This window comes from Bos mutus, chromosome 5 (genome assembly GCF_027580195.1).
Source record: "Bos mutus isolate GX-2022 chromosome 5, NWIPB_WYAK_1.1, whole genome shotgun sequence".
Taxonomy (NCBI): domain Eukaryota; kingdom Metazoa; phylum Chordata; class Mammalia; order Artiodactyla; family Bovidae; genus Bos; species Bos mutus.
The window spans coordinates 13401558-13415501 of record NC_091621.1 but is presented as its reverse complement, the minus strand read 5'-3'; the positions used below and the strand labels follow the sequence as shown (position 1 = coordinate 13415501).

Genomic DNA, 13944 nt, shown 5'->3' with positions numbered 1-13944 from the left:
ACAAGTGTATTATATTGGTGACTCAGGTACTATCAGCATTGTTAATTTTGGTGCCATGATTTTCTAAAATGGCAAATGTAGGGCATTCTGAACAAAACCCAAAATATTACAGGGATTGCATTTCTGGAAAACTGCGCATTTTGAAAACATGTAAAAATACCCTTTTATGTATAAAATGAAGTTAGATGTTAGACTCAGATAATTATCTACAAGTTTCTCATCTTTTTCCTCCCTGTGGGGGAAGATTCTGTACACTGCAGGGCCCCCCAGTGCCAGGTCCTCACTGAGGAAACACTAGCAGTTGCCCCATTGTGACAAATAACAGCCCCCTCCCTTACATTTCTAAAATACCCACTAGCCAATAGAGCTACCCTCATTAGGAACCAGTGCCATGTTAGATGGGGTTTTTTTGGCTACACATCCTGGAATGCATGCATTCCTCAGAAAGCAACAACAAATTCAGGTGATAGTAAAGATGTGCTTTTTTGTATTTGGGTGAAGGAAGAATCTGATATGCTGCACTCTTGTCACATCTCTGATCAAAACCAAACCATTCAAGTCTTCCCATCTGCTGTAGAATAGTGTTCACATTTTTCCAGTTGGCATTCAGGTGCCTCAGTAATCTTACCACTACGGCTTCTTCAACTTCCCCCAAAACCATATTCTGGCCACATATGACATTTCTATATTTTATACCCAGTTCGATCTCCCTTGTATGCTTTTTCTAGATTTTTCCTCCTTCACCATCTTGACCTGCCTCACTCTTACGCTATCTACTTTATTCATGTTTCCTACCTGTTAGATCCAATCTTGTTTCCTCCCTCTTAGATCCACTTTCCTACTCCCTAACATTCAAACAGAACATCATTTGTTCTCTATAGCTATATTGTGTGACATTTAGAGGATCTATTAACTTGAAGTTTGCTTATCTACACAGTCAAGGTATAAAGCAATTTAAAATATTCTTGCACATATAAAGGAAATATTTTACAGGGACTGACATTTTTCTTTCACCTGATTAAAAATACAGATGTTCTTCAAACCAGCAATCAAAGAAGTCTTCATGTGCAGGCATTGCATGAACTTGGAAATCTTCTCATCTTCGCACAGAAGAAAAGGTAGCTTATAGGAGTCAGTAAAACAGGGAGAACTCTGTTCACCTGAAAAATGTTTAACTATTGTGAAAAAAAGCACCATCTTTCATAAATTTTAGTTCTTGGATAATATTCCATTGCTGTGTTTTAGTCATCAAATGCTACCGGAGAGAAACGGTTATGAGCAATAAATGGCACAGATCCATTCTCTAACATTTTGATGAAAATGTTCATTCAATGCATTTTCTTTCCTTTTTGAAAGATAGATTTAACAACACAGATCTCATGCTGCCTGATGCCCCGTTTCTGTTTCAGGGCTGCTTTTAAGTGTTGGAGTCAAGCTCTGGATGAAATTTTCAGAAAAGAAGATGTGCTCCATACATGGAAGGAGATTGGCAGCTCACTCACCAGTGCCACTGATGGCTGGTCACCTCCAGGTTCCAAAGACTACAGTGAGGAGCTCCTGTCCAAAGGCGGCATCTGGGGGTGTTTGCAGGGAGCGGTGATATCAGCAAAGATAGCACAGTGAGTATGACGCTGGAGCCATTTGCGTAGGACCTGGGGCCTTCCTTCATGGGCTACCCACCCGGGCCATGTAGGGTGCCTCACACACACTGGGTTCTTGGGCAGCTCCATTCATATCCTATAGGCTTATTATACACTTTACTTGTTTGTGCTGTTGCTTGTTTATGGCCGTCTCCTTTCCTGTAACCAGGACTACCTCTGGAATGTGAGCACTGCTTGGGCTCAGGTCTTTGCTTTGTTCACCAGTGTATTCCAAGTGCCCAGCATGGAGATGGCATTCAGTAACTGTTGAATGAATGACTGAGTGGATAACAGTTGGTAGGTGAGCAAGAATAACAGCGTGGAGGCAGGCCAACTACGCTTAATTTAAGAGCCTCCTAATAACTCTGGGCGCCCCCTGGCAAGTTACTCATCCTCTCTGAGCCTAACTATTCTCATCTGTAAACCATGGTGACAGAAATCACATGACATACCATATTCATTTGCTACTACAGACTAGTGGCAGAATATCAATCTGTGAGAAATTTACCATCTCACAATCTTGGGGTCTTGACATCTGAGATTAAGGTGTTCCCAGGGTGCTTTCTTCTGAGGCCTCTCTCCCTGCTTGTAGGTAACTCTCTTCTCAGTCTCTTCTCATATGGTCTTCCTTTCTGTGTGTGTCTGTGTCCTAATCTCCTCCTCTTGTAAGGACACCTCTCGTATTAGATGACGGCCTACCCTAATGACTTCCTTTTAACCTGATCCCCTCTTTAAAGATCCCATTTCTTAGTCACATTCTGAGGTTACTAGGGGTTAGGATTTCAACTTAGGAATTTTGGGTGTGCAGGGGTGCTTATGTGTCAGTGGCTCAGTCGTGTCCAACTCGTTGAGATGCCATGGACTGTAGCCCACCAGACTTCTCTTCCTGTGGGATTTTCCAGGTAAGAATACTGGCTGCTGCTGCTAAGTTGCTTCAGTCGTGTCCAACTCTGTGCGACCCCATAGACTACTGGAGTGGGTTGCTATTTCCTTCTCCAGGGGATCTTCCTGATCCAGGGATTGAACACGGGTCTCCTGTGTTGGCAGGCAGATTCTTTACCAGTGAGCCACCAGGGAAGACCCAGTGGGGCATATAATTAAGCCCATATCACAGACTGTATTAGTTTCCTCTTGATGGTGTAACAAATTCCACAAAATTCAGTGGCCTGAAACAATACTGATTTATTGTTTTATGGTTATGGAGGGCGGAGGTCCTAAAATCCTAGTGTTGGCAGGGCTGAGCTACCTCCAGAGGTTCTGGGGGTGAATCTGTTGTTGCCTGTCTCAGCTTCCCAAGGCCTCCTGCATTCTTCATCTTCTGTCTTCAGGACCCACAGACTCTCATCTTCCTTTCTGTCAGTATGCTTCTATCCTCACATCTTCTCTGACTCTGACCCTCCTATCTTTCTCTTAAAGGACCATTGTGATTAGATTGAACCCATGTGGATAATTTGGTAGAACTTTCCCTCCCATCTCAGGGCCCTTAATTTAATCACATCTGCAGGTTTTTTGTTTTTTGTTTTTTTCACTGCATCATATAACTGGAAGGATCTTAGTTTCCCGACCAGATCATAGATTTAACCTGGGCTCTCAGCAATGAAAGCGTTGAGTCCTAACTGTGGGACCACCAGGGAATTCCCTTTTTTTTTTTGGTTTTTGCCACATGAGCAACATATGCATAGATTTAGGGAATTAGGATGTTGGAATCATTGGGCAGCCATTTTTCAGCCTCCCACACATGGCGTATGTGGAAGTCTTATCACAATGCCTTATGTCTACTTAGGACTCACAAATATCTTAAATATTTGATTAAGGTGAAAAACATAAAATGTATGAAGAGAGTAGAGGTACAGGTTTCCCTTACCTCTGTAGTTACATTATAGGGCATGGTTAGGCAAAATATCTGCACAATATTTTGAGCTGTAGAGAAAATTTTTAAAAATAGTAACTTAGTTCTTAGTCTTAGTTCACGATCACATTGTTTTCAGAAAATTAGCATTTGGGCAAGGGAAGTATGGAATTACCATTTTAAAAGTATAAAACATTCAAAGATTTAAAAAAACAACTCTGTTGTTTGATTTTTCTTTTGCTCTTCTGAGAAGGAACTCTTCCTTTCACACACACACACGCACACACACAGAGTCCCCATACAAGTCTGAGTTTATAATTTAGTAGCACTTGTCAGCAGAGAACAGAAAAGCTGAGAAAGGTTCCCAGCTTGAAAAGAACAGCTTACAGCTTTCCTGCCAGAGGACACCTTAGGGTCTCTGGGCCTCTGAAGTTGTTAGTGATTTTCAGTCAACAGAAAGTCATTTCCTGGGTTACCCAGCTGGAAGTCTGACTTCCACAGGCTCTAAGGTACTCCAGGGGTTTTGGCTATTCTTGGAGACTCCCTGAGGAGAAGAAACTTTTCTCTCCCACTGCTCAGCAGGCAAAGCACCTCACAAAGAAGCTGAACTCAGACTGGTGTTATTAATACAGTGAAGTCCACTGGTGTTAAAATAAGACTTGGGAGAAGGTAATGTGGTTTATAGTCACAAATGTGAGTTTGTGAGTCATAAATGTAAAGAAAACTCAGACTCTACTAAGGGACATAAAATGAGACAGTAATAAACACAGAGTTACCTCAATCTTTGGTGGAAAGATTTAATATCATAAATGGATCCATAATGTACTGCTGGTGAGGAAATACAGTGTTTTAGTCTATGAGAAGAAATTAATTAATTGTGCTCCTTAAAATATTTTAAAACTGTGCACCTCCGTTTCCCCAAAATTCCACTTCTAGGGATTTATCCAGTGGAAGTAATAGGACAAGTGCTCAAAAATGTAGGTATGACAATGTTTGTTTCAACAATGGAAAAATCCAAATGGAGATGAATATTTTAATACTCTGGTACATGTGTCTGATAAAAATATTAAAGTTCTGTAAAATAATTATATAACTGATTATGTTCAATAATAGAAAATTTGTTTATAAAAATGTGTATTGCCTAATTTCAGTCTTAATGTGAATGTGCATCTGTATAATTATATGTAGAAGGAAATCTAGAAGGAAAGTGACTGAAATGTTACTGGTAATTATGTTTGCTGCTGCTGCTGCAATCATGTTTAGGTGGTAGCCTTATTGGTGAATTCCTCATTTTATTTTTTTCTGTCTTTGAATGTTTTAAATCTTACATGAGAATGTAGCACTTTTAGAATTAAAAATTAAATTTTTAATTTTATTAAAGGCTACTTAAATTTTGAGTTAAAATCTATGAGTATTAGAGTTGTATTTATGTAAAAATAATCTTGGAACATTGTCTCTGAATCAGTTTCTTTTTCTTATACTTAGATTTATTCAGACATTGGATGTTGAAAAGAGAACCAATTGTTGCCTTTTATCAGCATTACTCTTTCAGGTAACACTTCATATATATCATTCTGTAGTAGCACAGCCATTTAATTAGTAAAAATTTTAAAAAATGCAGTGGTTTATTACATTCATAAAACTGACATTAGGAAAATACCATAAACCTTGATTAAGTATCCCACGCCCATCTTTCCTTTGATGACTGAGCCCCTGTGGCATTTCCACCTTTAGTATTCAGCAGGTCAGTTTTCTCTTGTTCACTGTAGATGGAGAAGTTTTACAGATGAGGAAACTGAGTCTCCTGTCCTTCTTTCATGGAGCAGTGAAGCCAGTCTGATTGAGTCTAAAGGGTTGCCCTGCCTTATCTTGAAATAAACTTTTGCTTAATTGCATGATGTAAAATACGCCATATAATGCAAGCCAAAAATATGTTGAAGACTACAGAAGTAGAGTGTCTGCAGTTCTTAGTTTGATTTTACTGAAGAAGAAAGGAGCTTTTATCCAAAATATAAGACATTCTGAGATTCAGGAATGTAGCCAGGGGTTTCTGCAATCTCCTGGAGGTCCTATTTATTTTGAAGGATGGAACACCCTTGTTCTGAGAGTCTGATAGCTTATGAAATCTGGGTGTATAAGATCTTTGAGACAGGTTTCTTGGAGTATATAGCCAGATTTTTTAGTTTTCTTATGTTCCATACACCTCTTGCCAATGTTTCAAAGGGAAGAGGTGGAAGAGGCAAGGATACAGAAGGAATGATAATCCGAATCAGATTTCTTCTGTTGCATCCTTTACTTTCTCCTGATATTCCTCATTTTTGAAGATAATGCTGTTTATGTTTTAGAAAATAAGTAATTTTTTGCTTAAATGTAGACAGCATTTCTTAGTAATTCGACAACTAAAATAAAAATTAGCTCTGGGATTTATTTTAAAAGTCTGTTCATTCTTTTCATGATTTTAAACTAAAAATTAAACAATTGCATAATATTTTAGACTAGGTATAAGTTTAATGAGCAGTCTGATTAAAGTTATTCCTGATACATACATTAAAATAATTTGATGATGCATTTGTCATCAAGAAATGTCATTGTTTAAGAAAACATAAGAAGCACTCCTAAATGTACAATTTGATTTTGTGTATTCATCTTGTTTCCGAATGTCTGGCACAATATTGATCATATAAATTGTATTTAGAAATAGTGGTCAAATTAAACTGATTACCTTTTCACTTAATTCAGTTAAAAATTTAGAATTACCTGTGCTTGATTTAGACTTCTGAAGTATGTTTTTCTTTCCTCTACTTGTGGGTTGGTAGAGGGGAGAAAACAGATTTTTGAGTCAAATAGTCAAAATTTTTGAATCTTCTTTTTGCCAGCATTAACTGGGTGACCTCAAAGAAGTTAATTGTTTCAGCCTCAATTATATCACTTGTGAGATAATAAGTCTTCCTTCTAGGGGTGGGTTAAGTGAGGATTAAATGAGATAATATTTATGAGGAATAAACTAAGAGTGCCCAACACAAAGTCAACTCTCAACAAATGATAAAATAATGATAATTTATTCTTAAAATAATAAATATCCAACTACCATGGGGTTTAAAAGGCCCATTGTCAGTGATAAAGCATTTGGAACCTATAGTGATGAGAATATAAATAAGTACCTTTCATTGACGCTTTCAAACTGTGGTGTTAGAGAAGACTTTTGAGAGTCCCTTGGATAGCAAGGAGATCCAACCAGTCAATCCTAAAGGAAGTCAACCCTGAATATTCATTGGAAAGACTTATGCTGATGCTGAAGCTCCAGTATTCTGGCCACCTGTTGTGGAGAACTGACTCATTGGAAAAGACCCTGATGCTGGGAAAGATTGAGGGCAAGAGGAGAAGAGGGTGACAGGATGAGACAGATGGATGGCACCACTGACAATGGACATGATTTTGACCAAACTCCAGGAGATAATGAAGGACGGGGAAGCCTGGTGTGCTGTAGTTCATGGGGTCACGAAGTGTCAGACACTGCTTAGCAACTGATCAACAACAAACAGCCCTTTATTATAGGGTACAATGTGCTAGGCAACACAAAACACTTTGGGAAGGAATACACTTATTCCTTATATCCTTTAAATACTTATCTTTCTTGTTGTTACAAATGCAAGTTCCAGCTGTTCATTTCACCTTTTTCGTCCTCAGGGTTTGCTTAGAACCACACTGCCGCATCCTAAAGCTGAACGTTGCTACGCTCAGTATGAAATCACTCAGCTTCTCCCGGGCATCGAGCTCTTCTCAGACAGATATCGGGCTGACATCTGCTCCGTCATTGCGAGTTTATATTACGTCATCCGCGAGCTGCACTTTGCTAAGCAAAATCTAGTAGTAAGTGATTTGTAAAATCAACAAATCATAATTCATGGTGATATCTTACCCCACTTATATTGTACTTTTTACTTGGCAGGGTTAAATTTTACTATTGTTCTTGTGATCAATTCTTGTTAAACTTTTAAACCCTATTTTCAGGATTCTGATCTGTACTTCAAAATAAAATAATTAATGTTCTTTTTTTAACATCACTATTTGCATGCCATTTTGGATACAATAGCCAGGTCTATTTGATTTGGTTCTCTCTTTTTTTTTTAACTATTATTTATTGTTTTTTCCCCCTTAAGATATGGTAAAATTGACTAGAATGTTTAACTGGTCTGGAACACAGAAATCTAGTGGACTTATAACTTCACTTTATTAAGTCATGAAGGAATATCAATATCAAAACTATGGGAGTATTTCTTTATTGAGACAAACTTATCTTTGTATCTGTCTCATTTCTTCTATGTTAAGGGCACATCTAAGTGAAAAACAGATTCTAAATATGAAATTAAAGACACTTCTTAATATCCTAAGAAATTAAAACTCTCAAATAAAAACTCATTTCCTTTGGGAAAATAAGTCACAAATCATAAATTTGAAGTTGATTTCGTTTTAGACATAAATTAGTATTTTCTGTTGGTTATTATATTTATGGTTTCCTCCTTTATCTTAGTTTTTCTTTTTTCTTCCTCTGTGCTATTTCCTCTACTATTGTATGTCTTTTCCCACTGTGTTTGCTTCTTAATATCTGTTCTTTCTCTTTTTCTGCTTCTTTCCCTTTCCTCTATAATTTTAATACTTACTATATTCTCATACGTTGTTTTCTGTTCTCTTGTTCTAAATTAACTCTCTGGTTTTGAAAAGATTTATTGTCCCCTGATATTAGTTGTTAAATTATAATGTCATGTGTTAATGTGAAAAGGTTGATACATGCTTGTAATACTTGGCAGATTTGGCACACAAAAAAATGTTTATTAGAAAAAAATAACAAAAATGGTGTTCCTCTCATTGTTAAGAGGATTCATTTCTGGATTTAGAAAATAGTTTTACCTATTCCCTGGGTAACCTTTAGCTGCCTAGTCCTATTCATATATAATACATATCACTGCACTGGAAAATAAATGAGACTTTTTTCTCTGAAGCTTAAGAAATTGAGAACATTTTTCTGAATAATTGAGCAGTTGGAAGCAATAAAATGGTGTGTTTTTATTTCTCACTAAAGAAAAGATACAATCTCAAAGGTAATAGCCGACTTATTGTTTTGCACTGCGTTAATTGTAGAAAAAGGTATTGTTATGTTTGTAGAGCATCATTATAGAAAAATGTATTGTGTTATGTTTGAAATCATTTAAGGCCAGTTCTAATCCTCTTTAAAAGCTGTTGCTATTAGCAGCTGCCAGTTGACTGACAATGAGAGATTCCTTAGCTGAACTTGCAAGATGTAAACAGTTTCCATTTTGTATTACACTACCTTCTAGAAGTGCCTAAGGAGATTGCTATAATATGTAAAATTTACCAAGGGACCCCTTGCTATGGAATAACGGGAAATAGTTTGCTAAATAATAAGGATCCAAGTCCCCATTCTTGCTCCATCTTCCTTTGATGGGGCAGGACCCAGCTGCAGGGAGTGAACTTCAGTTTTAAGTTGCAGTTAAGAGCTGTTCAAAAGTCCAGGCCAAACTATCCCTCAACACCTGCCTTTAGCTGAATCGTGGTTAGGCCAACTGAGAAGTTGATAGTCTTCAAGCTTTCACATACATCTGTGGGACATCAAGAAGACTTGAACTTTGGGGTTAATTCTAGGAAAATAAAAATACTATGTGAAGAGTAAGCTTGAGTTTTAAGCAGTAGAATATATGTTCTGCAATGGCAAGGACTTAGATTTTTTCCTCATTCAACAAAGTCTGACATTCATATGACAGGCATGTTATACTTTTTTTGCTGATAGAGATATTTCAGTTGAAGACAATAGCAGTTGACATTGAGATGAATAAATAGGAGCTATTAGGGGACATGGATGTGAGTTCCTTTATTTTAAATTCTGCATTTATTTGATAGCTTATTTGCTAGAATGTTTCCACAGGCCTCAGTAATTCATATATATATGTTGAATTAATTTTTTTCAAGAAGGATGATTAACTTGAGTTTTATTTTTCCATGCTTATGGAAATGTGAAACCTAGGTTTGGGTACCAAATGGCATCTACTTGGAATTATAAATCACTGATAGCACTTTGAAGTTTTGATAAAATCATGAAGCATATGCTAGGCAGGTCATTTCACTTATACTAAATAGTACAGTCTTATAATATGGAAAAAATAAATCATGATTTTGTACAATATCTCTTGCATTAATATTTGGTTAAATTGTATTGTTAGATTATTAACTTGATAACATATATTTCAAAACAAAGAGTGTTTTTCTCTTGATAGATTCTGCCTCTCCTTGCATTGTACCAATATTTTGTTTCTGTAATTTGCCAAGACCTAGTCAAAAATCTGGAAGCAAGAATCCTCAAGGTATGTTTCAAGCTTTTAAGACATTTGATATTTTTCAACTATTGAAGATGTCATCTTAAATTACTTTGGTTCTAATACTCATAATCATAAGCTGATAGTAATACATGGTGTTGAACTGATATTAAAAAACCTTACCCAACATTATCATAAAGTGTAAGAAAGAGCTGGGTAGAAAGCTTAAATCATTTTATGCTTTGTTTTGTTGTTGTTCAGTCCCTAAGTCATGTCCAACTCTTCTGCTACCCAATGGACTGTAGCCCACCGGGTTCCTCTGTTCATGGGATTTTCTGGGCAATTTTATGCTCGGGCCCACAGTAAAGTGAGGAACAGCTATGCCTGGTAACAGGCTAACCCAACAATATTCAGTCCAGAAATCACCATTTCTGAATGACTGGTTTCTCATGAAGACTAATGAGTCATTTTCCAAAGTTTTTGAGTTGTTTTTGCTAAGGATCTTTTGTATATCATGGTGCACAAGAGTTTTTCATGGCATAGGTAGTTGAAGTGATAAAATTCACAAATACCAAATTACAACTAATTATGTAACCCCTAAAAGTCAGGAGGCTCTCTACCTTCAAGATTCATGTGTAGTTGGCTTGAGCCCCATGTGGAGTGCAGAATGTCAAGCATCTCCTTTTCTGTTTTTTCCTGGTCACCCATTGTCAGAGGCTCCCACTTATGTTGAATTTGTTTTGCACCTGGATCCTCTCAATAGCCAGCAAATTTGCTCCCTGTTCTGTACCTCCTCATCTCTAATACAGAATCCAACCCTATTCCATATTTTACATACACACACACAAACACGCAACACGCAAAAACACGCAACACAGACACATGCAACACACACACATGCAACACACACACACGGAGAACACACATACACACATTGTATTTCCATAAGGTCTTTATTTCTATATCAGATTTTACTGAAATTTGGGAACGTAAGGCAAGTTGGTTGGTTGCTCAGTCATGTCTGACTCTCTTGTGACTACATGAACAGTAGCCGTGTAGTCAGAGGAGCCACCTGGCTCCTCTGTCCATAGGATTTCCCAGGAAGAATACTGGAATTGATTGCTGTTTCCTTCTCCAAAGAATTTTCCTGACCCAGAGATCAAGCCCACGTCTCCTGCATTGGCAGGCATATTCTTTACCATGGAGTCACTAGGGAGGCACTTGCAACTTAGAATATTTGGCATCTCTAAGTTTAAATATTTCATGCTGGTAAATTCTCCACAGCCCACTCTAAAAAAATATAAAAGCCTTGATTTGTAGCATTTGCAATTTCCATGGGATAAATACTCCCACTGCAGTTGACTTCAGCCTGCCAACTAGGCGTTACTGAACATGGGGTTGGGACAAGATGTGCACGCTCAGTTGGGGGTGAGTGGCACCAACACTCCCTTGGCTGAGCTGTCCTTCTCCTTTTTTGGAAAAACCCTCCTTCCTCAGATCCTCTCTCTCCAGGACCCAACCTGTGAGCCTGTGTTTTCAGACCAAATAGTCTATCACATCCTATTTCTTAATAAAGATAATACCTTCTCTAAGAGAAGTTCTGGTGCTCTTAAGATAATACATTTGAACCTAGGAATAAATAATTGGTTTTCAGCCACGAATTCTGAGTTACTGAACTCTTTAAGAGTTCTCTGACTTTTGAATTTCAATAACACTGTTTAAAAAGCCGGCATACAACTTTTCTCTCTCTGATTTTAAGATAGTACTCTCTTCAAAACTGAAAAATTCTCGAGGCTAGGGCATGTGTCTTATTCATCTTTTGGTTCCCTATAGTGTCTTGAGTAGTAAATTCATATATTTGATATTCAGTAATTAATTATTAAATTGAATTTAAAGTCTTCAGACATATATCATGTGCCTACTGTTCACACTCTCCTTGGTGTTCAGTGGGAACTCATCAAGAAGATACTTGGTAAATGTTTACTGCTTTATCTCTGAAGCAACATTTCTCGAGTATCTCCTAATAAAGGCACCGTTAGTAACTCTGATCGAAGAAATGTAACCCATATACCTTGCTTGTAAGGAAGTGAAAACGGGGAAGAGACAGGACGTTATATGTGTACCTCCCAGCTGATCATTTCCAGATGAGTGTGATGAACACCATTTCCAGGAGCTTGAAAGAGGGGAAAAGGGCTTTGGGTCTCTGCTGCTGCTGCTGCTGCTAAGTCGCTGCAGTCGTGTCCGACTCTGTGCGACCCCATAGACGGCAGCCCACCAGGCTCCCCTGTCCCTGGGATTCTCCAGGCAAGAATACTGGAGTGGGTTGCCATTTCCTTCTCCAGTGCATGAAAGTGAAAAGTGAAAGTGAAGTCGCTCAGTCATGTCCAACTCAGCGACCCCATGGACTGCAGCCTACCAGCTCCTCCATCCATGGGATTTTCCGGGCAAGAGTACTGGAGTGGGGTGCCATCAGCTTTACCAAGTATATAGATAAGATTTAGGTTTGAAAAGAGTAGAACTAACTGAGCAGGAGAGAGGAAGAAGGGAACATTGTCAGCCGACAACTGTGTGAAAGGTATAGAGGTGAGAAAGTGTTGATTTGTTTTAGGGGGCTGAGGGGGCTTGGTTAGACTGGAGTGGGGGTCTTGAGTAGGCAGTTTGGAGAAGATGACATGAGGACACCAGAGGCCCAGGATGTGGAGGAGACCGTGGGTCCAGTCTTGAACTCTAAGCTGAGACGTAATGTGGAGGGTGAGCAGTGAGAGAGATGAGGAGGTGTGGAGTCAGAGTAGGGTGACAATTTTATCCTGGTGTCACTAGGAGACAAGAAGCATTGCAGGGTTGCAGTGATCATCAGTAGCATGTCAGAAGGAGATCAGAAAGGCATTGAAAGAATCTGGAACAAAGTTTTTGATTAAGTGACTATTTTTTATTGGATTGTTAGCACTCAGCAACTCTTTTTGTATGAGAGTAGCTTAAAAGTCAGTGAGAACTATGGAGAGTCTCCTGTAGTCTTATGCTGAGAGGGGGAATTCATGACACAGTTTTGATCAGGAGAAGGACGAGATCAGATGTATCTGGTAGGAGTGTTAGGAGTAGAGTGAGATGAGAGTAGGATCTTACTGGCATAGCATGACTGGAAACTCAACTACAGCATTGCCAGAATCCATGAAAAGGGGCAATTGTTGCATCATACAGAAGAAAGAATGACGGCCCCTGTGAGTAATTTGTCTGACCTTCCCGAACTAAACTTGGGGTCAGTGAGTGGGAAAAGAGAAAAGTCACAGTCAGAAAACAATAAACAGTGATGCTTTCTGACAAATCAAACAGCAGTAAATCACACTGTTAAGTCTCTACCAGTGCTCTAATGTCTTTCAGGGAAAGCTTTAAGACCTCTTTATGATCAACTTGTCTGGCTTCCTAAAAGATGTATTACTCTCAAAACATCCAGCATTCCTGGGAAGGGTACCAATAGTTCTGTATTTGTATGAAGGAATAGTTGATTTATGGGTGGTTCTTTTTTCCACCTGGCTTGTTTATGTTCACAATGTTTCTGAAAATACATGTCTATTATTATCACCATGGCTTTTTCAAATGGTCAGATTCATTTAATAAACTGAACAAGAGGTAGCCTGAACAGTTACAAGTGGTCCACGTATAGCAATCTCACATTCAAGACCAGAGGAGACTGACCTCACATAGATATGGGGAAATGTTTCCTCTAAGGAGCAGAGAGTTCAGTCGACTCCCTAATGCCTGCTTTGGTATTATATGACACCAGGGAGATTAGAGCCCAAAGTGTTTTAGGCAAGAGCCAAAGTGTGCAACTCAATAGGCAAGCCATTTTCTCTTCATTAAAAATATTCTCCTGACTTTGTATGTTTTATTTTTATGTTCTTCTCACATCCTGTTTCCTTCTAACTCACCTTCTTTTTCTTTCTTTAAAATTGGTACACTCTTGAGATTCCTAAGATAATATAAAGGAAAAGAGAGTAAGATGAGTATATGTGTCAAGGGTAAATTGGATTTTGTTTTAGATATATGTCACCTTCATCAAAGTGTGTATTTTACCCCCTGCTCCAAGTTTACTATTTTCTGTCCTCTATGAAGTCACTTATTGCTGTTC

At 38.2% G+C, this 13944-nt stretch overlaps 1 protein-coding gene across 6 annotated transcripts in view; it reads left to right on the top strand.

The window, feature by feature from the left end:
* CFAP54 (cilia and flagella associated protein 54) overlaps positions 1-13944 on the top strand; it is a 304320-nt gene that overhangs the window by 167938 nt on the left and 122438 nt on the right. For all 6 annotated transcript variants that reach the window (XR_011464166.1, XM_070370322.1, XM_070370320.1 and 3 more), the window contains 5 exons: positions 1031-1118; positions 1410-1619; positions 4975-5041; positions 7177-7359; positions 9780-9866. Coding sequence is in view for 5 of the 6 variants with exons in the window: in XM_070370322.1 (XP_070226423.1) it covers positions 1031-1118; positions 1410-1619; positions 4975-5041; positions 7177-7359; positions 9780-9866 (635 nt within the window). In the remaining variant the exon portion in view is untranslated. The remainder of the gene's footprint in view (positions 1-1030; positions 1119-1409; positions 1620-4974; positions 5042-7176; positions 7360-9779; positions 9867-13944) is intronic.